At 40.9% G+C, this 25,494-nt stretch overlaps 5 protein-coding genes across 6 annotated transcripts in view; all 5 read right to left on the bottom strand.

Moving 5' to 3' along the window:
* Positions 1–6,873, bottom strand: part of LOC146462124 (collagen triple helix repeat-containing protein 1-like) — a 100,564-nt gene extending 93,691 nt beyond the window's left edge. Inside the window, exon 1 of the mRNA XM_085085994.1 lies at positions 6,844–6,873. Within this exon, the coding sequence (XP_084942120.1) occupies positions 6,844–6,858 (15 nt within the window). The 5' untranslated portion in view covers positions 6,859–6,873. The remainder of the gene's footprint in view (positions 1–6,843) is intronic.
* LOC146462132 (collagen triple helix repeat-containing protein 1-like) lies at positions 495–6,967 on the bottom strand. Of its 2 annotated transcripts, none has more exons than XM_085085997.1 (3): positions 6,844–6,967; positions 1,701–1,946; positions 495–1,219 (listed from the first exon to the last, which is right to left on the bottom strand). In XM_085085997.1, exons 1-3 carry the CDS (start codon positions 6,856–6,858, stop codon positions 872–874), a joined length of 609 nt encoding a protein of 202 aa, XP_084942123.1. In that variant the 5' UTR covers positions 6,859–6,967; the 3' UTR covers positions 495–871. The 2 variants fall into 2 exon arrangements, with proteins under 2 accessions (XP_084942123.1, XP_084942122.1); XM_085085996.1 differs by lacking the exon at positions 6,844–6,967 and adding an exon at positions 3,231–3,364.
* Positions 6,968–10,474: 3,507 nt separating this feature from the next.
* On the bottom strand, positions 10,475–16,132 carry LOC146462133 (collagen triple helix repeat-containing protein 1-like). Its single transcript, XM_085085995.1, has 3 exons — positions 15,884–16,132; positions 11,512–11,757; positions 10,475–11,045 (listed from the first exon to the last, which is right to left on the bottom strand). The coding sequence occupies exons 1-3, from the start codon at positions 15,959–15,961 to the stop codon at positions 10,698–10,700; spliced, it is 672 nt and encodes a 223-aa protein (XP_084942121.1). The 5' UTR covers positions 15,962–16,132; the 3' UTR covers positions 10,475–10,697.
* A 3,738-nt stretch (positions 16,133–19,870) lies between these two features.
* Positions 19,871–22,066, bottom strand: LOC146462134 (uncharacterized). Its single transcript, XM_085086040.1, has one exon. It carries the CDS (start codon positions 22,064–22,066, stop codon positions 19,871–19,873), a length of 2,196 nt encoding a protein of 731 aa, XP_084942166.1.
* A 323-nt stretch (positions 22,067–22,389) lies between these two features.
* LOC146462135 (uncharacterized) lies at positions 22,390–25,016 on the bottom strand. The gene is made up of 3 exons (XM_085086041.1): positions 25,005–25,016; positions 24,292–24,459; positions 22,390–22,964 (listed from the first exon to the last, which is right to left on the bottom strand). Exons 1-3 carry the CDS (start codon positions 25,014–25,016, stop codon positions 22,452–22,454), a joined length of 693 nt encoding a protein of 230 aa, XP_084942167.1. The 3' UTR covers positions 22,390–22,451.
* Positions 25,017–25,494: the final 478 nt, after the last annotated feature.

Below are 25,494 nucleotides of genomic sequence, written 5' to 3' on the forward strand. Positions count from 1 at the left end.
TCAGACGAGCTGAAAAACTCCCATCCCACCTGTCATTGTTCCAGAATGGTCAATAGTTGAGCACATGGACGACATGATCATGCAGCTACAGAACTAGTTACAGTTATAGAACTGAAACGATGATTTGCATGCAAAAAATTTTGAAATTAAAACGCCAAACGCAACTTATTTCTTATTAAACGCCACTATTGTTTAGCTTTGTTTTGCTACGAAAAAATAAAGGATCTGCCATTCCTATCTCTTCATGGAGAACGACTGCAAGTGTTTACACATTACGCGCCAGAGACTACCCTGGCTTCCGTATTTCGTTGTTTATCTGTTGAAAGTTTCCACGTCACCGGTTAGTTAGTAGTAGTCAAACTGATTCTGTTGATTCCCCTTTCCGTGATGGCGCTTACATTAAACCAAAGATCATCTCTCCTCTTCACACACTCCTCCCTCCCCTTCACCACACACCCCACCCGAACAACAACACTGTTGATCCTCTGTTTAAACCCTCCTGCGCACATCTCTTTACTGTGGGTTCGAACTCTTTAGCTTTACCCTAGTCATGTGCTACATTTCTTGTAAAAAAGAGGGATAGCTACAAAACAGAGGCCACGATGAATGTTTAGTCAATGTTTATTAAAAATTCAAAGGCAAGTCTCCACACTCATTTTTCTTACAGCTGTGGAAAAATAGCCTGTCTACAAAGATTCGGATACCCTTAATCTTTTCCCCTTTCCATCATTTTTCGTTAGCTACTGGTAAATCAAAGCATTTCGCGTTTAATGCTACAAATCATCTATCATCTCAAGTTAATGTTTTTATCAGCTTGTTAAACAAGTGCCGGCCTACTGCTCTTATCGTTTATTAAGACAATGCTGGTATGCTACTGGGACCGAGGAACTTCTTCGATCATCAAACGAGACACTGAATTCCACCCTGTTTGAGCATTAGAGTTTCCATATCCAGGACAGTTTCCAATGTTGATTCCAACACGGATTTTCCCCTTGTGGATGTTGTCACAGTAGCCCTCTATTGACCCGGGTCTGTGTTCATGGTAGCCAGCGCCTTTGTACACCCACAGCGCAACATCAATGGGGAGTGGACCGCTGCACTCTGCGCCATTGAAAGTGATGAACCATCGCTTACAGCAGTTGTTACAGTAGAGGAAAAAATTGCCTTGGTAGACAACACGGAGAGCAGTATCATCTTTCATTTTTGTGAATTGACAGTCCTGCAGGAACATTAACAACAATAGTCACCGGTTCACTCTAATCAGTTTCAATTTCTTAGCCGCACAAATTATTTTTTCCCATACTCGAGTGAAGAGGAAGGGAACGTCTGGCAGACATAAGACTGTACCTGCATGTGATGGCGTTCTTTTTAACTTCGGATATCGCTTAGAATAAGCTAAAGCACGAGGGGATCCTCTCTTGGCTAAAGTGAATGTGACTGAAAACGAGCAAACTGAAGCACCAACACTGACCTCAATTCTATTATTATGGCCCTTTTGTTACCGAATTGTCAGTTTATGAAATAGATATATATATATATATTCCCTATTTTTGTCTTGGGATGAATGGTGCGGAACGAGACTACCCATCGTCTTCAGTTTGGACCGTAAATCTCAAGGTCAGCCGATGCACAGTAGAGTAACATAATTTAATATTCGGTGGACTTTTAACATGTACCTACAATCGGCAAATCTACCATACCTTTATAAGACTAATATCACGAAGATCATGGCTCTTCCACACGCACTGCTTCCAGTTTCTGTTGTCAGTGTCTTTACCACTCGGTCCCGATTCTCCCTTAACACCACGTGCTCCAGGGGAACCTGCTACGCCCTTTGTTCCTTTAGCACCATCTCGTCCGTCGCGGCCTGGTAACCCGTTATGTCCATTCGCACCATTTCGTCCAGGAAGACCGGGTGATCCCTGAAGGCACGTGGTGGGGCCAGCCTGTGGCATAAAAAGTGTTTGGTAACTTAGTACGCATAATACAACATGACTGATAAAAGTTAAACGACACGAGAAAAAGATGTGCTACAAGTAGAATGGCGACTTTGTAGAAATACAACAAACGAAGACTGGAAAATTGTGCGGGTTTTTTCCTTTGTATCATGTAAGTTGTAGCGGTACAGAAATGATTTTGAAGCTTACATCTACTGCCATGTACAACTATACAAATGAACCTTCGGGTGTTTTTCAGCAGCATTTGCATGCGTCAAATACCTTTCAGTAAGGAGCGGCCATAATTAATTTAGTTCTGTGTGTTTTTGGCGGGGGAGGGGGAAGGGGGAAGAGGCTGCTCTTACGCTTCTTTTAGTAAACTTTTCTTGACCCGTTGTGGTAGTTCCCTCTTCCCCCCTCCCCCTTCCCTCTTCACTCCTCTCCACTCCCCGCCTCATGTGATAACATGGAAAGAAAGGAAACTGGTTATCAGGCCCCCTCTTCTTCCTCTGACAATTTAGCTGATTTCCTCTAAACTGACTGATACAAGTTTATTTTGCATTTAAGTTTTTACATATTAAGATGCAGTCATTATTAATTTCAGCGGTAAAGAACAGTTTTCTGTCACGGTTCCGGCGATCCTTTTAATGGAAATGATAATAGCATGAAAGTGTTTATCTTATTTAAAAATGGCTAATACTGAACATACTCGTTTGCCTTGAATTCCCTTCTTCAGAGTGAAATTAAACTACGACCCATTGATGATTTTATGTTTAATTATGTTTCAGTATTTAACCAAGGAAAACAACATACACAAAGGGAATAACAAATCTTTCAGGGAGGGAGGTTGGATTTTTCATCCATATTCGTGGTTCTCGAGGAGCTTGTAAAAAAGAAACCTACGTGGATCATTTATCATTTCGTCTTTCTAATTTCACCAGATTTCCGACATAAAGCTACCACCGAAATTAGACGGAATTGCGAAACACTGCGCTCCTTGCGTTTAAATTTGATAATTACTTGAACCATGAAAGATAAGTTGGAGAATAAAAAAAAGCTCTCTGTGGATAAATAACGAACGCTCCCAAGCGGCAAGACATAATTATCAACTTGCAAAAAATTTACTTTTATTCTGAATGAGCCAATCATTCAGTGAACTTATTTGGTGAAGTCACTTAGTCGACATTTTCATTTCCATCGATTAGGTATGTGGTTTAACGACTGGCGATTATTTGCGTCTTTCAGCAACAAGGACAAAATAATAAATTAACAATAGTTCTACTCAAATCTTACCTTAGCGACAGTGGACACACAGAGCACAGGAATCAACAGGCAAAGTAGAAACAAAACGGCGGGAATTGTTCCTTTCATATCGGGGTCAGAAATAGTGCGTAAAATTTGCGAAGGAAAGTGATGCAACACAACTGAGGGTCGAACGTTTTGATTTCAGTGAGGCAGAAAGCAACATTGAGACCTAGGTTTTTGAATTAATTTCAACGAGAGTTTTCTCGTTTGTTAAGACAAAAGGCGGAAGTCATCCCCTTTACTTCCTTAGATCAACTCAAGAATACGTATACCCCGGATGGGTTTAGATTCCGCAAGAGAACTCTTTGTTTATGTTAGCTTTCGTGCACCGATTCCGCAAAAAAAGTAAAACCAGAGAGAGCAAATAAAAAGGTACCCCTTGCTTGCAATGGTACAAAGTGCTGAGTTAAAGTGGTTGTGTGTCTAGGCGGCTTCCTTGCCGATAAAGAATTACGCCTTTTGTAACGCTCTATGGTGTTTAACAAGTTGACAATAACAACATTTTATTCGCAAGAATTTCAGCGGCTTTACGTCAGGACAAACTAGAGGTAGCTTGTGGGCATCATAGAAACTTGAACAAAAACGAAGTTGCTTTTCCATCTCGTACTTCGTTCTAATTTGTGAACATGAAATAATCGTACATGCCTCGCTAAAATTTACTGAAAGAAGCGTTTGTGGACTAGTCGATTGAGTGAGTGGTGGAAAGCTTTGGCGATAAACATGTACGAGATCAGTGCAATTTAGCGCGTGCCGTTTCGCCGAGCGTCTTCCTTCTCTACTGGACTCCAAAAGAGTGACAGAACAGTTGTTTTGCTGCCTAACAATGTTGTCAATGTTATACATTTCATGTTATGTAACGCGCTTGAGGCTTCAAATTAAAGTGTTCCTTGTGGTATTAGCGAAAGCTATTTAGAAGTGTAATAAACTAAGCACAATTATTTTACTGATTTCGCTGTCTTGTGAAAATTGCCGAATTTCTATGCTATCATCATTTGAAACTTGTACAGAGGAGCAAATTTTTGCAATTACAAACACGATGATATTGCGCTCGAGTTTCTCCTGACAGATGCACCCAGCGGTTCATTTCAGTGGATATGTGTTCAGAAGGTCTTAATAACCTTAGAAATTCGGATTTAGTTTTAAAGATCATCTGCAGTTTTCTTTGGCAAAATGTCAGGTCAAAATTTCATAACACTGGGAAAATAATCCCTTTTCAAAGGAGCAAACTTGTCGTTAGAAATACGTAAAAAGGTCAGCGAGCATTTTCGTAAAGCCAACAACAACTAGTATAAATTCCGGGGGAAAAGACTCCGTTCTCTGAAACGCTTTGCAACTTAAAATTTTCAGCGAAAGCATCTGAACAGATCAAACTATTTTAGGCGGCTTACACAAATATGTCTTTAAAATGGCACAAGGAGATCTAAGAACTCAGAAGACAAAATTTCAAGTAATTTGCTTAAATGTTTTCGTTGGGTGTCCTTGTTTCCAACACGTATTTGATCTTGCTTCGTGGCGGATGAATTCTTCAGCATGCAGCGTGTAAACTATACCTTCGCGGCAGTATAATTTCTCGATAAGGATTTCTATAGTTCGATGAACGCGACCCTGTGATGTGTTTGGATTAAAAACGTCATAAAATCTGCATTTAAATAATTGGAATAACTGATGTTTATATATTTTATTTCGCGTTATTTTGCTTCGGCACAATCAACACATTACACGAGCAGCTTAACTGTTCGTTTCGGTGGATATCTGTTCGGATGACCTAAATTGCCTCAGAAATTCAGATTTAGTCGGAAATTAACGAATAGCTAAAGTTGTCTTCGACAAAATGTCAGCACCAAACGTTTCGTTTCGGCTGAATACCTATTCGAAAGGTCTTAACCACCTCAGAAATTCTTATTAAATTTTAATGAGGTTTCTCTATGGATATGTCACCTCAGACTTTCGATACACTGGAAGAATTTTTTTCCGTTTAGCAAGGGCAAATATGTCAACCTGTATAATAAGGCCAGCTGTCATTTTCGGAAAGCTGACTACAGCTTGAAAATTATTAGAGGAATAGTTTCCGTTCACTTTCTGTAACCTGAATTTCAACTTAAGCATCCGAAAACATTTGCAGGCTTTACGTGAAGAACATACAGCCTAGGAACAAAGGAAACATCATTTGAAGTATTTTCTCAGTTTCACATATTCTCGCCAGATGCCGCTTATGGTTACTGTTCCTACAAGGTTAAAATTTTTATTATTTATAAAACAATAAGACAAAGTCTTATGCTACGACAGGGTGAACATTGTGCAAAAGAAGATTATAATCCACCTTACCGACAAAGATGCCGACTGGTACATTTACCCATAATTCTTAGCGTACGAAAACCCTAAAATCGCACATAAAAACACATATTAAAAAGTTCGAAAAAACTACAAACCTAGCATACACAATGTTGTTAGTACAGGGACAAATTTATTTCGCAATTTCACCGTTTTTTCCCGTACTTTGGATTCTAATCGCCATCGTTCGACGCTCAACACACACAGAAGATCACTGACACAAGAGTTCCCCAGCTCAGGAAAATAAAAACGAATCTAACCTGATCAAAATTGAACAACACGTAGAAAATATTACTAATTAAGCAATGATATAATCGATATTCTGCAGAATTTACAAACACTGAGTCAGCTTAGAGTGAATTGTATTTTGTACGTTAAACCTTCCACCGACATTTGTTTACGAAAAGCGTCCTAGCCACTAAATTGATTATAGAGCGATCATGATTTTAGATCATTCAGTGTTAATGTTTCTTTTAATGCCTTTCTATTCCAAAACCATCGTTGTGCGAATTTTGGAAATACTCTATCAACTGAATCTTTTTGCAATCTTGTGGATTTTGATGTTATAACTTAATGCACTTTGGCGCTTCGAATCGAAGACACTTTTGTTTTCGGTAGGAATTTAATTCAACCGTTGGCCAGCAAGCTGGGCATACAACTTTGAAAATTATCTGAAGCATTAGAAAGAAAAAAATCAGAGAACACTTGAATGACCATATCAAAGCAACCTGAAGGGTAAAAATGTGTCCGAACGAACTACTTCCTGCATTCTTTTGACTTCGCAATGGTCGTGTTTCAAACGTTACGTTTAAGTAAATACTGACACAAGCGCTTAAGCATCAATAGGCCATTTTCATGATGGCGTCATTTGACTACAACTACCAGAATTCATTTCGTTTTCCTTTTCAAATTCAAATTTTGTAACCCCAGTGGAGAGCAAAGAACAATAGCTCTAATTAGCATGAGAAAACAAAAAACTGAAGGATTCTGGTAGTTGTAGTCAAATGACGCCATAGTGAAAATGTCCTATTAGCGACTGAAAATTAAGTGCTTACATAAATTGATGCGCGGAAATAGAACTTTTTCGGTCGGGGATATTCCCAGTTTTGCGTCCAGTTAAACAAAAATTAGAATCCCTTAAAAAAAATTCTTGACCTGCCTTCCCGCATTTCGATTTTCACGCATCGTCAGTTGTAAAACGTTAAACGAGAGATTGTTATTTTCAGGTATTGTTACTATTATACAGTTACTAAGTAAAATCGTGACTTACCTTAGTCAGGTACATATTTCAACATCGTCTGAAGGCATCAATTGAGAGAAAGGGTAAGGAAAAAACTAGGCCGAAAAATTACGTATTCATTTTCGATCGCTAGGAACTGAAAAAATTAGCAAAAGTCTAAGCACAGTCTACTTTCAGATTTTGGCTAACAAACCACCGTGGAAAATAGCCGTTTTGAATTAATTTAAGCGAACTTTTTCCTGTTTGTGAATACTAATTAGATTTTGACATTTTGATTGACTGTCATCAAAAGAAAATACAGTTTACTTTAATTTGGGAGCCGTGCGAGGTTAACACCTCTCTTCAGCCAGCATACTGTATTTCATGGACTGGACTGGACTTGTAAAATGAAGACTCGTTACCTGTAAAAGGAGGAGTTACACTTGTAAAACGAGAACTTGTAAAAAGTGGATTTGTCAAAGGAGGAATTGTCAAGGGAAGACTTATAAAACGTAGATTTGTTAGACGCGGAATTGTAAAACGAGGACTTGTTAAACGGAACAAAATGTTTCTCTTTATTGAAGCGATAGATCTCTCATTCAAAGAACACCTCAACTGACCCGGTAATCAAATGTATCATTATTCCTAACAGAAACATGTACAGTTATCTCGTTCTATAAAAACATTACTTTAACCAAACGTTTCTGAATTTAAAATCAATAAACATTAATTTTTGTTTAAATCAATCTTCAAATACGGAAGTTTATTTGGCCGCTCAAAATATAAGTCTTAAAGTATTTCTGTTTTTCATCCTTTTCTTGTCGCTTGCTTTCCGTCACGCAACTTGCCGTCCATGGAGGAGCTTGTTACTTTTAAATTTGAACAGCTTTCCTTTCCAGCTACAAAAATTGATGTACCAGGGTATATAAATATAAATAGACGGACTAAAGGTACTTGATGATCAGTTACCTTACAACAAGAAACGAAAACGTGTCTGTTGACCTTTGATCAAAGATTCGCGCCAGAATTCGGAAAAAAATTTGTATTGGAATTGTCGCGCGAAGATGGTCCCAGTTGTTTCAAATTTCCATCCCCCTCGCGCTAAAATGCCAAGATCTCCTCTTAAATTTCCTGAATTCGAAAGGAAAGAAGCAGAGCTCGGATGCAGATTGTTTGGTTCTGTCAGGTTTATCTGGTAAAGTACGAAAAAGAAAACCGAAATATTCTTATAAAAGAAAATGAAAGGGGAGGCGGCCGAAGCAAAATATTGATTTCTCAGAAGGAGGCTGGGATCCTAAACACGGTCAAAGTTCACACTGCCAAGACTCGTACCCCATAATGATGGAGTATTCGTGTTTTGAGTTTAGTCCTTTTTAAGTAGACAAAAAAGTGGGTTGACTTGAAGATTTTATCAATTTCATTGATGCTGAGTTCGATTTCACGTTTTATTCTCAGATGTCTTGTTGTTATGTTCAAGAGATGTAATGACTGGACTGGAGAATCTGCAAACACAACATCGCCCACAAAGAGCTGAAGCAGCGGAACAAGAAGCTACTACGGCGACGGCAACGAGAACGTCACAAAACAATACAATTTTATTTAATGACAAAAACAAAGCCCTGTACGAGCGTTATCAATTATGCTACATTTCTCCACCGTGCTCGGCCAAACAATGTATGCCAATATTCAGACAATCTTTATTTAAACACGGAAAACCATCAGTTGAGCCTAAGTTAAAAACTAAAACTAATTACAATTGCTTTACAAGATTGCCGTGCGGGAATCAAATATATCAGCTACCTTCTTGATATTTCGCTTAAAATGCTCAACGGATGAAGCAATTTTTAGGCTTTTATGGGTAAGTTATTCCATATCATGGCTCCGCTGTAAGAAAAGATTCGTTTCAAATAATTGGTGTTTAGTTCGGACAGGGACAGGCTTCCTTCAGAGTTTCTTTTAAAGTTGTAAGCAGAGTGACGCTGAGAGGAAAGAATTTGTAGATATTCCGGAACAAGGTCATTTATAGTTTTATACATCATTAAGGCTTTTTGTTTCTTTCGCCGAAGAGATAGCCTCTCCCAGTCGAGGGTGGAGAGAAGGTGGTTTGAGATCGTATCAAAAGGCAATTTAGTAATCACTCTAGCTGCACGATTCTGTAACTTTTGGAGCTTATCACTCAAGTAACCGCTCAAACAGTCCCAAACGGAGCTGAGGCATAATTGAAGCGTTATAAATTTGGATTGCTGTTTCTTTGGATATAAAGGGCCGAACATGTTTTAGGGCACCTATAGCTAAAGAGACGTTCTTGCAAATCTCTTCAACGTGTTTACCCCAAGAGAGTTGGCATCTATGGTAAGACCCAAAGATTTGGTCTTATCGACTCTCTTGATAATCATTTCTGATTTCTACATCATCACATTGGGCCGATAGTCTTTGTCTTGATCCAATAATCATTAGTTCTGTTTTAGCAACATTTACACTGAGCTAAGCTTTCAGCCAACAGCTAAGGTTATTTAACTCAGGGGTTAGAGCTAGCTTAAACTCTGTTAACGTCTTAGCAGATAACGTAAGATTGGAGTCATCGGCAAACATTCTTGGTACCGTGAAATGACCAAATTCAAGGTTTCGTGGAGAACGTGAGTATACGACGGTACATTTTTCATTCTCTGCCATTTAAACACCGTTTCCACCTGTTTTCTTACTGGACAGTCCGGCCACATTCTTCAATGCAGGTTGAACGAATTGGAATGATCGCGAAGTATTCTTCTTGACTATTTATCGTTGGGTACCCCCGAACAATGTTCTGAAAATTACTGAGGCGAGAAAAATTTTCTCTTTAACATCCATTTCTAGGCAATCATAAGAAGATATGTACACTTGAAAAAGAGGAAAGAGAATTATGCCTATGGATGAGAGGTTACTTCCTGCAGTGCTCAGGATTTCGTTTTCTACACGCCGCTAAAATAAGGTCACTCTCCACAAGCTGTTTGACCGAGAGCGATCGTATTACCCGGGGAAAAAAAAGAAGAACAAAACAAAACAAAACATGAATGGAGACGACGCGAACACAGGTAATACAAAAGTGGAAAATCAGCCGAGCTGAAAAAATCCCATCCCACCTGTCTGGTTCCAGAATGGCCAATAGTTGAACACATGGGCGACTTAATCAGATACACTTCTTGGCAACAAAACACTTATAGAACTGAAACGATATTCTGCAGAAAAAATTTAAAATCAAAAGTCATATGACACTTCTTTCTTATTAAGCGCCACCATTGTTTAGCCTTGTTTTGCTACGGAAAAAATAAAGGATCTGCATGCCATTCCCATCTCTTCGTGGAGAACGGCTGCAAGTTTTTACACGCCAGAGAGTGCTCTGCCTTCTGCATTTCGTTGTTCATCTGCTGAAAGTTTACAGGGCGCCAGCTAGTTACTAGTAGCAAGAGCTGAACCGATTCCGTTGATTTCCCTTTCCGTGCTGGCCCTTACATTAAACAAAAGATCCTACCCCCTCTTCACGCACTCTCCCCCCCTCCCCTCCACCGCACACACCCCACCCGAGAAACAACACTGTTGAGCCCCTGTTTAAACCCTCCTGCACGCATCTCTTTACTGTCGGTAAATGAGTTATGAGTCACAATTCTTGCAAAACAGTGGAATAACTACAGAATAAAGGCCACGATAAATGTCTAGTCAATGTTTATTAAAGATTTAAAAGGAAATTTCCACACTCATTTTTAGCACAACTGTGGAAAATTAGCTTGCCTACAAAGATTCGGATACCCTTAACCTTTTCTCCTTCACGTTTAGTGCTGCAACTTGATCTATCATCAGATTAGTGTTTTTAACAGCCTATTAAACAAGTGCCTGCTACTCTTATCGTTATTAAGATAAATGCTGGTATGCTACTGGGACCGAGGCACTTCTTCGATCATCAAACGAGACACTGAATTCCATCCTGTATGACCATTAGCATTTCCATGTCCAGGACAGTTTCCAATGTTGATACCAACACGGATTTTCCCCTTGTGGATGTTGTCACAGTAGCCCTCTATTGACCCGGGTCTGTGTTCTTCGTAGCCAGCGCCTTTGTTCACCCACAACACTACGTCAATAGGGAGTGGACCCCTGCACTCTGCGCCATTGAAAGTGATGAACCATCGCTTACAGCAGGTGTTACAGTTGAGATAAATGTTGCCTTGGTAGACAACACGGAGAGCAGTATCATCTTTGGTTTTTGTGAATTGACAATCCTGCAGAAACATTAACAACTATCGTCACGGGATCATTCTAATCAGTTATAATTTCTTAGCTGCACAAATTTTTCCCATGCTCGAGTGAAGAGGAAGGGAGCGTCTGGCAAACATAAGACTGTACCTGCATGCGATGGCGTTCTTTTTACTCTCGGATATTGCTTTGAATAAGCTAACGCAAGAGAGAATCCTTTCTTGGCTAAAGTGTTATGTAATGTAACTGAAAACGAGTAAAGCACCGACACTGACCTCAGTTCTATTATTACGGTCCCTCTGTTATCAAATTGTCACTTTATGAAATAGATATATATTCCATATTTTTGTCTTGGGCGAATGGTGCTAGACTAAACTACGCATCGTCTTCAATTTGGACCGTAAATCTCAAAGTCAGCGGATGTACAGTAGAGTAACATAATTTATTCGTGGACTTTCGGAGATGTACCTACTATCGGCAAATCTACCATACCTTTATCAGACCAATATCACGAGCATCCTCGCTCCTCCACACGCACTGCTTCCAGTTTCTGTGGTCAGTGTCATTATCACTCGGTCCCGATTCTCCCTTAACACCACGTGGTCCAGGGGAACCTGCCACACCCTTTTCTCCTTTAGCACCATCTCTTCCGTCGCGGCCTGGTAAGCCGTTATGTCCGTTCACACCATTTCGTCCAGGAAGGCCGGGTGATCCCTGAAGGCACGTGGTGGTCCCAGCCTGTGGCATAAAATGTGTTTCGTTACTTAGTAGGCATAATACAGCACGACTGATAAAAATTAAACGAAACGAGGAAAAGATATCCTACAAGTAGAATGGCGACTTTGTAGAAATATAAAGTAAACGAAGATCGGAAAACTGTGCGGGTTTTTTCCTTTGCATCATTTAAGTTGCAGCGGTACAGAAATGATTTTGAAGCTTACATTTGCTGCCATTTACAACTATACAAATGAGCCCTCGGGTGTTTTACAGCAGCTTTTGCATGGATGAAATGCCTTTCAGTAAGGAGCGACCATAATTTATTTAGTTCTGTGTATGTTTGGCGGGGAAGGGGGAAGGGGAAAGCGGCTACTGTTACTCTTCTCTATTAAATTTATCTTGACCTGTTTTGAAAGCGCGCGCCTCCCTCCGGCCCCTCTACTACCCACTCCACGCCTCGTGTGACAACATGGAAAGAAAGGAAACTGGTTATCAGGCCCTCTCTTCTTCCTCCCACATTTAGCTGATTTCCTCCAAACTGACTGATATAAGTTTATTTTGCGGCATTTTTCGTTTTTAGATAGTAAGATGAATTGATAATTAATTTCAGCGGTATAAAGAACAGTTTTCTCTCACGGATCCTTTTAATGAGAAATAAAAAAGAGTAAAAAGGATATGACTGGTGATAATCACATGGAAGTATTTATCTTATTTAAAATGGCTAATACTGAATTTACTCGTTTGCCTTTGCCTTTACTTCCATGTCTTGGAATCATCTTTTGGAAACTCAGATACAAAAGCGTTTTTGAGTTCCCTTCTTCAAAAAGTGAAATTAAACTACGACCCGTTCGAATAATTTTATGTTGTTTCAGTTTTTACCAAGGAAAGCCACATACAGCAAAGGGAATTGCAGATTTTTTGAGGTTCCGGAGGAGCTTGTAGGTAAAAAAAACCTACGTGGATCATTTATCATTTCATCTCTCTAATTTTACCAGATTTGCGACATAAAGCTACCACCGAAATAAGACGGAAGCACGAAGAACTGCGCTCCCTGGGTTTTAAACTTGATAATTACTTGAACCATGAAAGCAAAGTCGGAGAATAAAAAAGGGGACGATTTTCGAAAGCTCTCCACTCTCCCCACCAAAAAAAACTTCTAAAACAATGTTATGCGCCTTTCCTCTCAAAATCGGCAAAACTCTCTGTAGATGAGCAACGAACGCTCCCTAAGCGACAAGACACAATCATCAACTTGCAGAAATTTACTGTTATTCTGAATGAGTCAATCACATAGTTAACGTATTTAGTAAAGTCACTTAGTCCACATTTTCATTTATCGAAAGGTCTCCACCCTAAAGTACCAAAAAAAACTTCTAAAAAAATGTTTTGCGCCTTTCCTCTCAAAATCGACAATGCCCCCTGGAGATAAATAACGAACGCTCCCCAAGCGACAAGACATAATTATCAACTTGCAGAAATGTACTGTTATTACTCGGGCCGTAAGGCGGCACGAGTTCAGGTTTCGGTAGCATTATCATTTTTTTTTTATGTTTTGGGTCGCGATGGACCGTGCGATAAGACTACGGGCCACGAGTTATTGTTCTCGGTCTCGTTTTTTGAACTTGGGTGGCACGAGTAAAGTTTTCGGTCGCGTTATCAAATTCTTCGCGTTCTTTGTACTCGGGCCATGAGGCGTCGAGTTAAGTAATCGGGGAAGGGGAGGGGAGGGTCCCGAACTCCCTCAGTTTTTCGCTTCCTTAGTTCCTCCTCCCTTTCCCCGATGTATTCTGCGAGTCACTATTCTTTCGAATCAAAACATTTGGCGTCGGTTTTGAAGCGTTCGTGAACGTTTCCCTTAGCGCAGAGAGGGTTCTGGAGTCGTTAGAACAAAAAGGTGAAGGCAATGATAGCATGTGGAGTGGCGAAAAAATCAAAAACGTAAGGATTAAAGCCCGTGGATATAGCATAAGAGAAGAGGAGGTAGCTTGAACATGGTGCATTCCGTTTCATCTGATTAGCGAGGGTGACAGTTCTGCAAGAAATCATGAACCTTTGGAAGGTTTGCCGCACGAGCAGCACGTGCATGGATTTAACTCCGCATGATGTAGATGGTGGGCATCGAAAACGCGAACGCGAAATCGACACAGAAAAGTATAGTGAGGTTTTGCAGCTTTCTTCGGGACCCTCGCACTGACGCTGCAGAATGCTCAGAAAATTCAAAGAATTCCAAAGATTCGAATGCAAACCTCACCGCAAGCAACGCTAATGTTTTACAGAAAAAGAATGGTCATGTCGAATCGAACGATCGATTGCAAGTGCACGCTGAGGAAGAGGGGAAAAGAGAGACAGTTTCTGACTTAGTGAACGAATAATAGGACAACAGAGATGCTCGATGACCTCGATGGTCCATTAACCCGTTTTAACTTTCAAAGGACATCTTTAAGAAATGCCGAAATCCACGTTTGAGAAAACTGCTGCCCTTTAGCTTTTATTTTAATGTCCACGCCTTAGGTTTTCATCCAGAGACTAACAAAGTTCGAACTTCGCATAATAAACATCAAAATAGCCCCAAAACAAAGTACCGCTGAATAGCTTTGATTTGGGTGACCACAATAAGACTTAATTTTTCAATTTGACTTTATAGAGATATAATCGGTGACGCGATCGCTATCGTGTCACCCTCAGTCCTGCGATGACAAATTCTCGTGTTTGATTCCTCGGCCGGAAAAATCCTGAACCTTCATGGGTTATCGCGCGGAGCATTTTTATTACGAAACGCGAAACAAGGCACGTTCAGAAAAATTGGCGGGCCAAGGAATACATCACGCACAACAAACTATGCGAACGTACTTGCAATTTGTCATCAGTTTTTGAATTTGTTCAAGAAGGAAACCGCTTTGTCAACAAACTTCTTTAATTTGTGCCCTAGAGCTCACAGAAGCTTTTGTTTGGCTAACTCATGTTTCATATCGTTGATACATCTGAGTAAAAGAATTTGAGCTTATATTGATAAGTTGATGTTAGAGTGTTTACGTCAGTGTATGCTAAATATAGGAAATTTAGAAATTGTCAATTGTACAGAAATGTTTATCCATCGTCGACAAATGCTTCCCCAAGAACCACCCATTAAACAAGATCTTCAACAGACACACACTAAAACTCAGCTACTCATGCATGCCAAACATGAAAACCACCATCGCATCACATAAAAAACAGATACTCTCAAATGTAGCAACAACCCCAAACCAAAATCATGACCCGAGCTGCAACTTCAGGAAGAAAGCAGAATGCCCACTTGATGCTAAATGCCTCCAATCGAACGACGGTAACAACAACAGAATCGTACGTGGGACTGGCACCAAACTTTAAAGAAGACCAAAGCTTATTTCCATAGATCTTAGTAGCCTGAACAAACGCAATGAATTACCAAGTTAATAGATATGTACTCAAAACCTCTCGAATAACGTAAAGTAACCGTTTGTATCATGGCACGTGAATTGTATCACGCCATGAGCATTAGTATTTTATCGCCCAGCAAACGCTTGTTTTAAATCATCAGTTCGAATGATTTCTCAAATCCATGCCCTCATATAAATAGATACGTACCCAAAACCTCTTGTATAACGTAACGTAACCGTTTGTATCATGGCACGTGAATTCTATCACGGCACGTAGAATTGTATTTTATCGCTTACCAGCTGCTTGCTTTAATCGCCAGTTTTTTATTACTTTATATAGCCAGCTTTTGAATCTTTACCGTCATTCGTTGAAGTTGCGTGATGAGTGTGGTCAGCTCCTGACCATATACGAAACAGAGCTGTAGCAATAAAACGATGAATCACTTCTGAAGCCTGAACTATTTTCTCCTGAGTGTATATCTCTATATGTATCGATTTTGGGGAGTTATCACTGCTAAAAGATCGTAGGCTTACGCACTACGCAGTCAAATATGGCCCGAGTATAAGCTGAATCAGCTTCTTGTTCTGAATGAGTCAATCATTTAGTGAACTTATTTAGTGAGGTCACTTAGTCGACATTTTCATTTTTATCGATTAGGGATCCGGCTTAACGACTGGCGATTATTTGCGTCTTACATCAGTAACAAAGACAAAATACTAAAATAACAATAGTTTTACTCAAATCTTACCTTGGCGACAGAGGACGCACAATACACAGGTATCAACAGACAAAGTAGGAACAAAACGGCAGGAATTGTTCCTTTCATATCGGGGCCAGATACAGTGCGCCAAATTTGCGAATCACAGTGATGCAACACAACTGAGGGTCGAATGTTTTGATTTCAGTGAGACAGAAAGCAAAACACAACCACACCCGCACTGTGTCACTGACAGCATTATTGAAGTTTCATATGCCATATGAAACAGGTTTAAACAGAACTTATGAACAGCCGATTGTGCCAAAACGTATTTGAACTTTGAGCTGAAGAGTATAAATAGCTCTGATAACATTTGGCAAATTACCCACACTCGGTATCAAATATCGAGCTGAAACATCAACAAACACTGCAGTGTGCTGAAGTGCGAACTGTTCAAATCATCGAAATGGCCGCTCAAAAGCAGAGTGTGCCTTCCTTTGCCTCAATCATTTCAGTCTTACCAAATGTGTTTTACTGCGCCGGATTTCTTAGGGTTGAATTGGAATTAAATCAGAAGGAGAAGAGAATAAACAATCTTGCAATTGAAAACGTCGCTGATGCTGAACCATCGTCCCATCATCCTGGTAAGAGAAGCGTTGTTACATGTAGGATTCTACAACCAGGTTTCTTTCTTTCTTTGCCATCTTAAACACCAAGCCCTCAGCTAACCGAGAAAATGGTTAAGTCAATAGAAAATAGCTACATTTTTGTTACAGATGCTAAAGGGATGTACAGAATTTAGTCGTTGAAGTCTTTCCTTTGCAAACAAACGAAAAGGTTCACAGGTCATTTTTTGTCTTTTTGATTACAAAATTGTCCGCAAATCTGCACCCTTCCTGTTATGAATTGTGTAATCAACGTCTGTATTTTATTTTGTATTTTAGCTTATGTCTGTATTATTTCTGCAGACAAGCATTCGTATTTTTGCGCTGGTCTGTCAACGAATGCACGCGGTCTTCGAAAGGCCTGGAGCGAGTGTATTTACCGAGAGTGGGCCATGACTGCGCACTTCGCTTTCGAAGGAGTGCATGCGGTTTCAGCTACCATAATGAAAAGTCGCCTGTGTTAAAAAGCAAATTTTTCGGCTCTTGAACTTTGTAAACCTCATAGCAAAAATTTTTACTTACCTGTAACACTGAAAACTACTTATTAATGAGGAAATAAAACTGACACTGTATACATGTATGTGCTTTTGATGTTTTCTCTGTTTCTGTACTGAATTTCTGTTATAGAGACTTTAATCATTAATATTCACAAAAGGAATGTTTCGAATTTATTCTTAGCAACAGGCACACCCCGCGCGCAAAAAATTATTTTCTTCTCTGCTTTTCAACTGTATTATAACTTTTGTGGCAAGCTAAGTTCGTCGATATCGCTTCTTTGAACTCATTCTTTCACAAGCCCAGAAAAACTATTACTTCTGGAACGGAAAGCAAATCTTTTGGCTCGTGAACTTTGGAAAACTCATTGGTAAAATTCTTACTTACCTGCAACACTGAAAACCACTAATTAATGAGGGAATAAAACTGACCCTGTATACATGTATACTATTAATGTTTTTCCCTGTTTGTGTATAATCATTTTCTTTTCTAATTTTTGTCTGCTAGTTACTGTAGCTTATTACATTAAAGTATACTATTCTTGACAAAAAATTCTATTCCACACACAGCAGACTTTTATTTTCCTAGTATAAATAAGCGAATAAAAATAGATAGTATTTTGATTGTTGGTGGCTTCGACGGTTCCTGTGTATTTGTTTGAAGTAAGACTTGAGTTCTCTTTCCCCTCATATGTTTTCTTTCTTTCTATTTCTATCTGCTTTATTCGTTTTTTGCATAGCAAGGCTAAAAAATAAAACAATATTTTAAATCAACTCATCAGTCTGAATAGATTACAAACTTTTCTTGCCAACGTGTTGTGGAGGCGTTGGGTCAGTGACAGACTTTGACAAATGATTTGCGCTTCTTAATAACATCAGCAATGCATGTCAAATCTTTGCAAATTTAATTACATTAAGTGATTGGCGATGGGCATTATTTAGTTCAATTTGTGTTCTTTGGTAAAAATTAAAATTGTATCATGTTTCGAAATTATGCCTAGCAACGGGCACATAATGAATAGAAAAATAGAACTCTTTATCAGTTACCGCTTTTCACTTTAACAAGAGACTACCGCGTCGCAACTCTTTCGGAAAAGTAAAACGAATAGTACTTTATTCTCAACGTTCTCTCTCTCACGCTATGTTGAGATTGGGCACCGACAGTCTCTATGTTACAGAGTGTCCTAAAGTCCCAAACCACTGGACCATAAGGAAACCCCGTTCTCAGAATCCCAAACTCAAGGTGCCCCATCCTAAAAATTCGTAAAGTGTTTTAAACGAGATGCAACAAGGTTAAGAATTAAACGTGCGGAAAAGCGGATATAAAGTTTTTTAGACGGTTAAGCTCCATGTAGTTCTCTGTTAGGGCGGCTGTCGCGGAAGAGTCCGCGGATAGCAAATGAGAGGGACTATCCAAACGAAGCACCTCCGCCAGTTTCATGTAGTAGAGAGCAGTTTCTTTGTTATTCCATCCTACATGAGACATTATGTCCGCCAACTGGGAGCCAGATAACGCTAACGTTATGGCTGAGCCCGAACGGAAGCTGTGTAGCGTTTCTCCCTCATCGATCTTAGCTTCTTTCAAATACAGCTTTAAACGAGCTTCTGCCGAAGAACTTGAAAATGGTTTGTTCACAATATGACCTTGGGGATTAGTTGGTCGAAACAAGTAACCATTTGTCACAGAAACGCGCAACTCGGAAGCCACGGCTACATATGTCTCAATAGCTTTAACTGGACACAACTCAGGGTTAGGGTGTCTCCGAATCCCGAAGACGTTAGAGACGCCATCCCTCAGGGTTTTTCCCCATACGTGGTTGAACAACAGCCCATTGTCCTGGGGGAAACGCAGGATCTCTTCTGTTTTCACCATGCCAAGATCTGAACCACGATCACCGCTAAAGAATAACGTTTTGAAAAACGCTTGGTCCCGCGTCAATACAAACAGACCAGAAGGACTAACCGAGCGCTCCGCAATTTTCCGATTTAAAAAACGGGCCAGAAGCAACAATTTGGACAAAAATAGGGGAACTGCTTGCTTTGGCGTGATGCGGGCTCGTAATTGTTCCTCAGTTGACGCCTTAAGATATTTTTGCACTTCGAGTGAAGCGGCGGGGTTACCCAGACCTAGCAGGGAGTTCCACTCTCCACAGCGCCCGGTTTCCTTAAAAATGGCTCGCAGTTTTCCAATGTAGGAGTCGATTGTCTTGAATGCCAGGCGTTTAGGACATTTACACTTAGCTGCGTTTTGAAGGTGGGAATCGGGACACCCATTACTATGTACTATGGTTTTGCCATGTCGGTCTTTCCAGACCAAGAACCGAGAGATGTCAGTGGGGCTTGCCGAAAGGATGGTTTTACTATTCGGAAGGGACGCCAAGAAAGTTTCAAACGCCGTACGAAGTGAGCACTTCTGTTTTGAGTATGACGATTGAAGGGAGGCATTATTTAGGAGTTCCAAACGGTTATCTATCGCTTGAAGGTCGACTGAGAGTTTAGGGCTCGGGACACTTGGGGAGACTGTTTTCCTCCTGTAGCCGCACATTTGGCAGAAAAAGAACAGCTTGTCGTTGGGGTGGCTGCACGAAGGACATGACACGGCTGGTACAAACGCTCGAACGGCTGGAGGTAAGTCCAAAAGGATATGAAAGTAAAACAAACAGTTCCTTCTTTATCCTTTAGATTTGTTTTGACATAAATGTATAAATGAAGCTATAAAACAACTGTCAACAGATGTATACTGGAAAACAATGATTTATTGACAACATTGATTTCACTGAAGTAATGGATGGAGCTAAATTAATGGGAGAATTGGCAAATTTAAAGATAGCTAAGTGTTCTTTGTTTGGCTCGTGCGCTAACCAAGAGCTACTACTTGCTTATCCGATGCGGAACACCCAGAGATCCCATGGGATAGGCCAATTGTTTGAAAACCCGTGTTTAGAGGGAGTGAGGAGCGCTCCAACGGTTCCGGCAACGGCCAGCAGGTATCGGGAAGAACATGTAGACGTTAACAAGGGCCACCAAAAATGCCTTGGGCATACGTCTGGTACTACGATAGTGTAGGATAATTGCAGGCTTCTCATATACTTGATAACATGAGGTATTAGGCAGATCGGGGGAAAGGCGTATGGGTTCTTGAATACAAACGGATCGTACAGATCGGGCGATTGCGCGAACACGTTCACTCCCAGGGATCCCGGCAGAGGGTTTTCAGAGAAGAAAGGTAACTTGGCACCTGACAAGTCGGATTGGGCGTTTGAAGGGCGTGCCATTAGATCGACAGAGTGCCCATTTTCGCCGCCATACCACTCTTGTACTACTGTCCATAGGGATGGGCACAATTTGGCATCCTGTAGGCTAAGGCGTCGCGAGGGGAAGTCGGCTTGGTTCTGAGAGCTAGGCACAAAAGTAAGGTGCAAATCGATGTTGAGTTTCGTCATTGTGTTGAATAATTTCTTCAAGGCGCTAGAAAGCGATTGAGAACGAGAGCCCTGTCGATTCCATGAACGGACTAGAGCCATGCTGTCGACGAAGGCGTCGACCCACGAGTTTTTGATGGTATCAGCGAATGATTCAAGGACATTATTGAGCGCTAAGGTCTCCTTAGTGGCGATATCGGCTTGTATTGTTGGGGCGTCCCAGTAATCATAAACGTTCGCCTCAATGGCACCCGGACTCAGTGCACCTCCCCAAGCGAAGCGAGATGAGTCGGAGAACAGCCTGACATGTGTGTGTTTCTCAGACCGCCAGGGAAGAAAACCGTCCCAGGTCTCAAGGAATAGCCAGTGCTCAATTTCATTCTTTAGAGCGGCAGACATCTTTACAGGTCGAGCAGAACGCGTGGCGCGAGACACAGCTAGGTTTATTTCATTAACATAAAGCCTTGCGCCCGGAACTGCCAAGCTCATGGACACGCATTTACCGCTGAGCCTTTGCAAGGTTAGTAGGTCGAGGTTATCGCGAGCCAACGTTTCTTTGATGAGACGAAGAAGCTTTTCTTTTTTATGGGGTAACAAGGTAAACGCCTGTAGTTCAGAATCGATACCGAAACCAAGGTATGGCACCTGTTTTTTCGGGGTAAGGTGAGACTTCGCCAGACCGATAAAGTAGCCGAGGGAAATTAAGATGTAGCACGTGAGAAAAATACCCGCGACGGCCAGAGCAAAATTCACTTCATCCCTTGAGGCGAGGGCTTGATAGGCGGCTGGTAAAATGCCACCTGGAAATGACAGTTGGCCATTATGGCGGTCGTCAATATACAATGAAGAGGGAATGTTCCATGAACGAAGTCTGTGTGACGCAACTAGACCAGTCGTATGATATATATAGGCCGAGGATTTCCAGCCAAAAGGAATACATTCACTCACAAAATACCAACCTCCCCACTGGAAGCCAAAGTAAGTTCGACTGCTGGGGTGAAGTTTGATGTGGTCATATCCTGACTTGTCGTCGCACACTGTTTGGTAAAATCCTTTATTGACATACTTAGGCAAGTGTTGGACGCTATCCAAGGCAAACGGACGGTCTTCGATCCACAGATTAAGAAATCTATCGTCGTTGCAGAGACGCGGCTTGCTAGGCTCGACAGTGAGGGGCATAATAAGGTGGGGTGGGGTGCATTCTCCGACTTTGCCCCACAAAGAAATAGCACCGGAACGCAAACGGTCCAGGAGCGTATCAGAAATAAACGAGGCAAAAGGTTTGCACGACAGGTGGTTGGGGAAAGCGCAAGGCGGTGGACTACCACACTCGTAATTCCTTCCCTTGTAACTACCCTTAAACGGTCTAAAGAACTTCGTTACGTCTACACCGTTAGTAATCCAATCACGGACTTCAGAGAAGCGCTCATCGTTCATATCATTTAATAAAGCATTCCATTGTGGTGCATGGCGATGGAGTTCCCCTGCTAGGAAGTGATCTGGATCGCGGAAAACAAGGCGAGACATATCCGCTAATGAATTTCCCTGTAACACGAGGGCGATATCCTCATCAGAGATGTGGGAATTGTTTGCCATCCCTTGGGCCTCATCAACAACAGAACCATCGATGTTTATCCACTGTAACTTATTCATACCAACTGTGTTAGGCTTGAAACCGGGATGCTTTTCCCAATCGTGAAAGCAAGGGTCTGACAGCTAAAAGGAAAATAAAAAAGAACTTGGAAATAAATTAGGGCCCAAGGAATGGCAAACTCAGCCCCGGTAATCCGAGAGGGAAAGTAAGCTTCCCTTTGAGAATGCCACCCGAGGGGGGAAGGGTGCGATCGAAAAGAGATAATTGGTTCCCACATCTATGAACAGCGTAGCGAGTCGTAAAATATGTAAGTAATAATATGTTAATCAAACCCTGGGGGGGTGGGTATAATGTATATGAATAAACAAACATTGTGATGCAATAGTGTTCATTTGACTTTAATAGTACTAAAACGCATACAAAATGAGGATCGGGCAGATTCTGCTACTGAGATGTCGGTCGAGGCTGGTTGTGACCTGGACCGCCTGAAGAAAAATAGCGGGTCGTCGGAGACCGCTTAAAACATTGCGTAGACTTGTGTCCGGGCGTACCACATCTGTAGCAGGTCACTCGAGGGTGTGACGAGAACCTCTGACTGCCTCTGGCCTGAGGACGCGAGTAAGGCGAGGGACGTCTAAACGACTTGTCGACCTTGGAGATTGTGTCAAAGATTCTTGTAAATTCCTTGTCCGCGAGAAGAGCCAAAAAGTAAGCTTTAAACTGCTCTTTCGGCACGTGTATTTTCTCTCTTAGGGTGGCCGCTATGATGTCAAAGCTGGCGGCCTTATCATCACCAGTTGTCTTCGCTACGGAGACGAGCTCCTCCGCGAGGCGCAAGGCCTCGTATTTGTCGAAGTCCTCCAGGCGGCGACTACCATAATGGGTAATGCGATTCTTTAAAGCCTGAATGGAGGTCCCTTGGGCATTTTCCAAAAATTTAATTCTTTCTTGCAAAGCCTGAATGAGAAAATGAAATAGACAGATGTATTGCGAAGTGTAATTTCATACCGCTTAGCGGCGATACAAAACATTCGTAAATGAGTACAAGCATTGTGATAAGACCCGGTAAAGCGGCAGGGAATCCTTTGTTCCGACAAAGTCGGAGTGCAAATATAACAATTAACAGAACAATACGAAAATAAACAATTCAAGTAGAACAATGTGGCAAACAAGCACTCAGAAATGGCAAATTAAGACAATTAAAAAATGAAGAGTGAGAATAATCGACAAAGATCGCACAAAGATAATAACTAGTTCTCTGCTGAAGTATGTTTTGAGGTCAACAAAATTGAAAAGCTTTTGAAGCTAACCGAGAATTAGAATGTACACATAATCGGCAAAAATAGCGCATATAAATAAAATTCAGAAAGTGGTAAGTCGACTTCAAGTAGCCCGCAAAAACTACAAAACTATACGTGTTGAAGCAGGGCAAAAAATTAATTAGAAAGTCAATCTAAAGCCGCCCGCAAAGCTAAAAGCTACTCGTTTTGAAGCAGGGCGCAACATGAATTGTAAACACATTATCAGCAGGGCGTAACAATAATTACGAAGTCAATTTCAAATTGCCCGCAAAGCTAAAAGCTACATGTTATCAGCAGGGCGTAACAATAATTACGAAGTCAATTTCAAACTGCCCGCAAAGCTAAAAAACTACACGTTTGAAGCAGGGCGTAACAATAATTACGAAGTCAATTTCAAATTGCCCGCAAAGCTAAAAAGCTACACGTTTGAAGCAGGGCGTAACAATAATTACGAAGTCAATTTCAAATTGCCCGCAAAGCTAAAAAGCTACACGTTTGAAGCAAGGCGTAACAATAATTACGAAGTCAATTTAAAATTGCCCGCAAAGCTAAAAAGCTACACGTTTGAAGCAGGGCGCAACAATAATTACGAAGTCAGTTTCAAACGGCCCGCAAAGCTAAAAAGTTACACGTTTGAAGCAGGGCGGAACATGAATTGTAAACAGAGTTAAAACTGCCCGCAAAGCAACCAAGTACACGTTATCAGCAGGGCACAACATAACTGCGAAGTGAATTTTAAATTGCCCGCCAAGCCAGGGCGCAACATGAATTGTAAACATGCCCGCAAAGCAACGAAGGTCGCACGTTCAGAAGCAGGGCGTAAAATAAACTGGGGGGTAAAGAGAAAATTGCCCGCAGAGCTACAAAGCTACACGTTTAAAGCAGGGCATGACTTGAGCTGAAAACAGACTTAAAGCTGCCACGGGAATACGAAGTGCAAGAACACGTGTACGATACTGGAGTAAAACAAAAATTGAACAAACCTCCAAAGTGACTTGTTCTCCAGCGGCGTTTTGAGGAGGTTCTTCTGCGTTTGGTGGAGGCGGAGGCGGTGGTGGTGGTTGAACAACCGCGGCCGCTTGAGCTGCTGGAAGGTTTTCCTGTGCCGGGACTTGTACAGCAGGGTCCGCTATTTGAACTATGCTCTTTCGCTTGATCGACAGAATGGCATTGTTCACTTTGTCTCATCTCCTTTTATACGTGAGAGGTGAGACCGCTGAGAATATTGAAGAAACTCGAATTCTTCATTGAGAAGTAAGTCCCAGTTAAATTTTCAGATTTTTCAGAGTATTGTTTAGAAGCGTAATGATTTATTTGGCGATAATGTCTCAGAAGGTAGTCTTTAATTACTCGTTAGAGTTTGTTGTAGCTTTCCAACAACCAGTCACAAATTTCTAAACCTAAATAAACCCATTTTAGTATTTAAGCGATAACAGTTAACAAGTTGGAGACAATTTAAAAGTAAAGGACTCAAGCAAAATTAGATATCCAACAAACAACCGATGAATTTAGAGAACTCCGGCTTAACTTCAACTTGGGGCGCGATTTATGATGGTAAAGCGTGGAGATTCTGAATGAAAAAATGTGGGTCGGCAAAGAGGGGCAAACAAGTGAAAATTTTAGCTAAGAAATTGTTTTACTTGCGAAAAACAACTCTTTCATTCTCTGTTTCTTAATACACACCAGTGTAACAAACCTTCGGCTGCATGTTTTACAATCAGTATTTGAGGAAACCTGAATTCGTTTATTCTATTTTAATTCACTGTGTGTAGCTTATGAGAAAAAATGTTCGATGTCAAAAACGTAAGCTTTTCTTGACTTTGGAAATGGTACCAAAAAATTGTTGGTGAAATAAAAGGCATAAAGCTGGGGTTGTAAAGCTTTAATATTTCCCTTTTTTATGTAATCAATGCTATATGAACAGGATTGGTAATTGCGTTTGTTTAGAGCAATATCTAGAGCGCAGGAGAAACGTTTTGAGATTGACCTTCTGTTATAGAAACTTTGACTAATACTTTTTATAAATGAATAGAACATTAAGTTCGCCCGTCTTCAGTTCAAGGGGAGCCTACAGAAATCACAATTCTCATGAAAGCTAAAGACAATATCAAAGAAATTCGAATCTTCATAAAAGGGCAAGTCCCAGATCGTGGATTATCAGGATAGTGCTACACTACTTTGGCTCC

Source organism: Pavona decussata, unplaced genomic scaffold (genome assembly GCF_977016875.1).
Source record: "Pavona decussata unplaced genomic scaffold, jaPavDecu1.1 SCAFFOLD_191, whole genome shotgun sequence".
Classification (NCBI taxonomy): domain Eukaryota; kingdom Metazoa; phylum Cnidaria; class Anthozoa; order Scleractinia; family Agariciidae; genus Pavona; species Pavona decussata.

Excerpts from the sequence above, each read along its gene's own strand:
- LOC146462135 (XM_085086041.1), bottom strand. Across the intron at positions 22,965-24,291 it reads GAGAACAAGTCACTTTGGAG|GCTTTGCAAGAAAGAATTAA; the intron begins GTTTGTTCAATT and ends TTTCTCATTCAG.
- LOC146462133 (XM_085085995.1), bottom strand. The coding sequence starts at position 15,961 with ATGAAAGGAACAATTCCTGCCGTTTTGTTCCTACTTTGTCTGTTGATA. Across the intron at positions 11,758-15,883 it reads GTGCGTCCTCTGTCGCCAAG|GCTGGGACCACCACGTGCCT; the intron begins GTAAGATTTGAG and ends TTTATGCCACAG. Across the intron at positions 11,046-11,511 it reads GTGATATTGGTCTGATAAAG|GATTGTCAATTCACAAAAAC; the intron begins GTATGGTAGATT and ends ATGTTTCTGCAG.
- LOC146462134 (XM_085086040.1), bottom strand. The coding sequence starts at position 22,066 with ATGAATAAGTTACAGTGGATAAACATCGATGGTTCTGTTGTTGATGAG.
- LOC146462132 (XM_085085996.1), bottom strand. The coding sequence starts at position 3,308 with ATGAAAGGAACAATTCCCGCCGTTTTGTTTCTACTTTGCCTGTTGATT. Across the intron at positions 1,947-3,230 it reads GTGTGTCCACTGTCGCTAAG|GCTGGCCCCACCACGTGCCT; the intron begins GTAAGATTTGAG and ends TTTATGCCACAG. Across the intron at positions 1,220-1,700 it reads GTGATATTAGTCTTATAAAG|GACTGTCAATTCACAAAAAT; the intron begins GTATGGTAGATT and ends ATGTTCCTGCAG.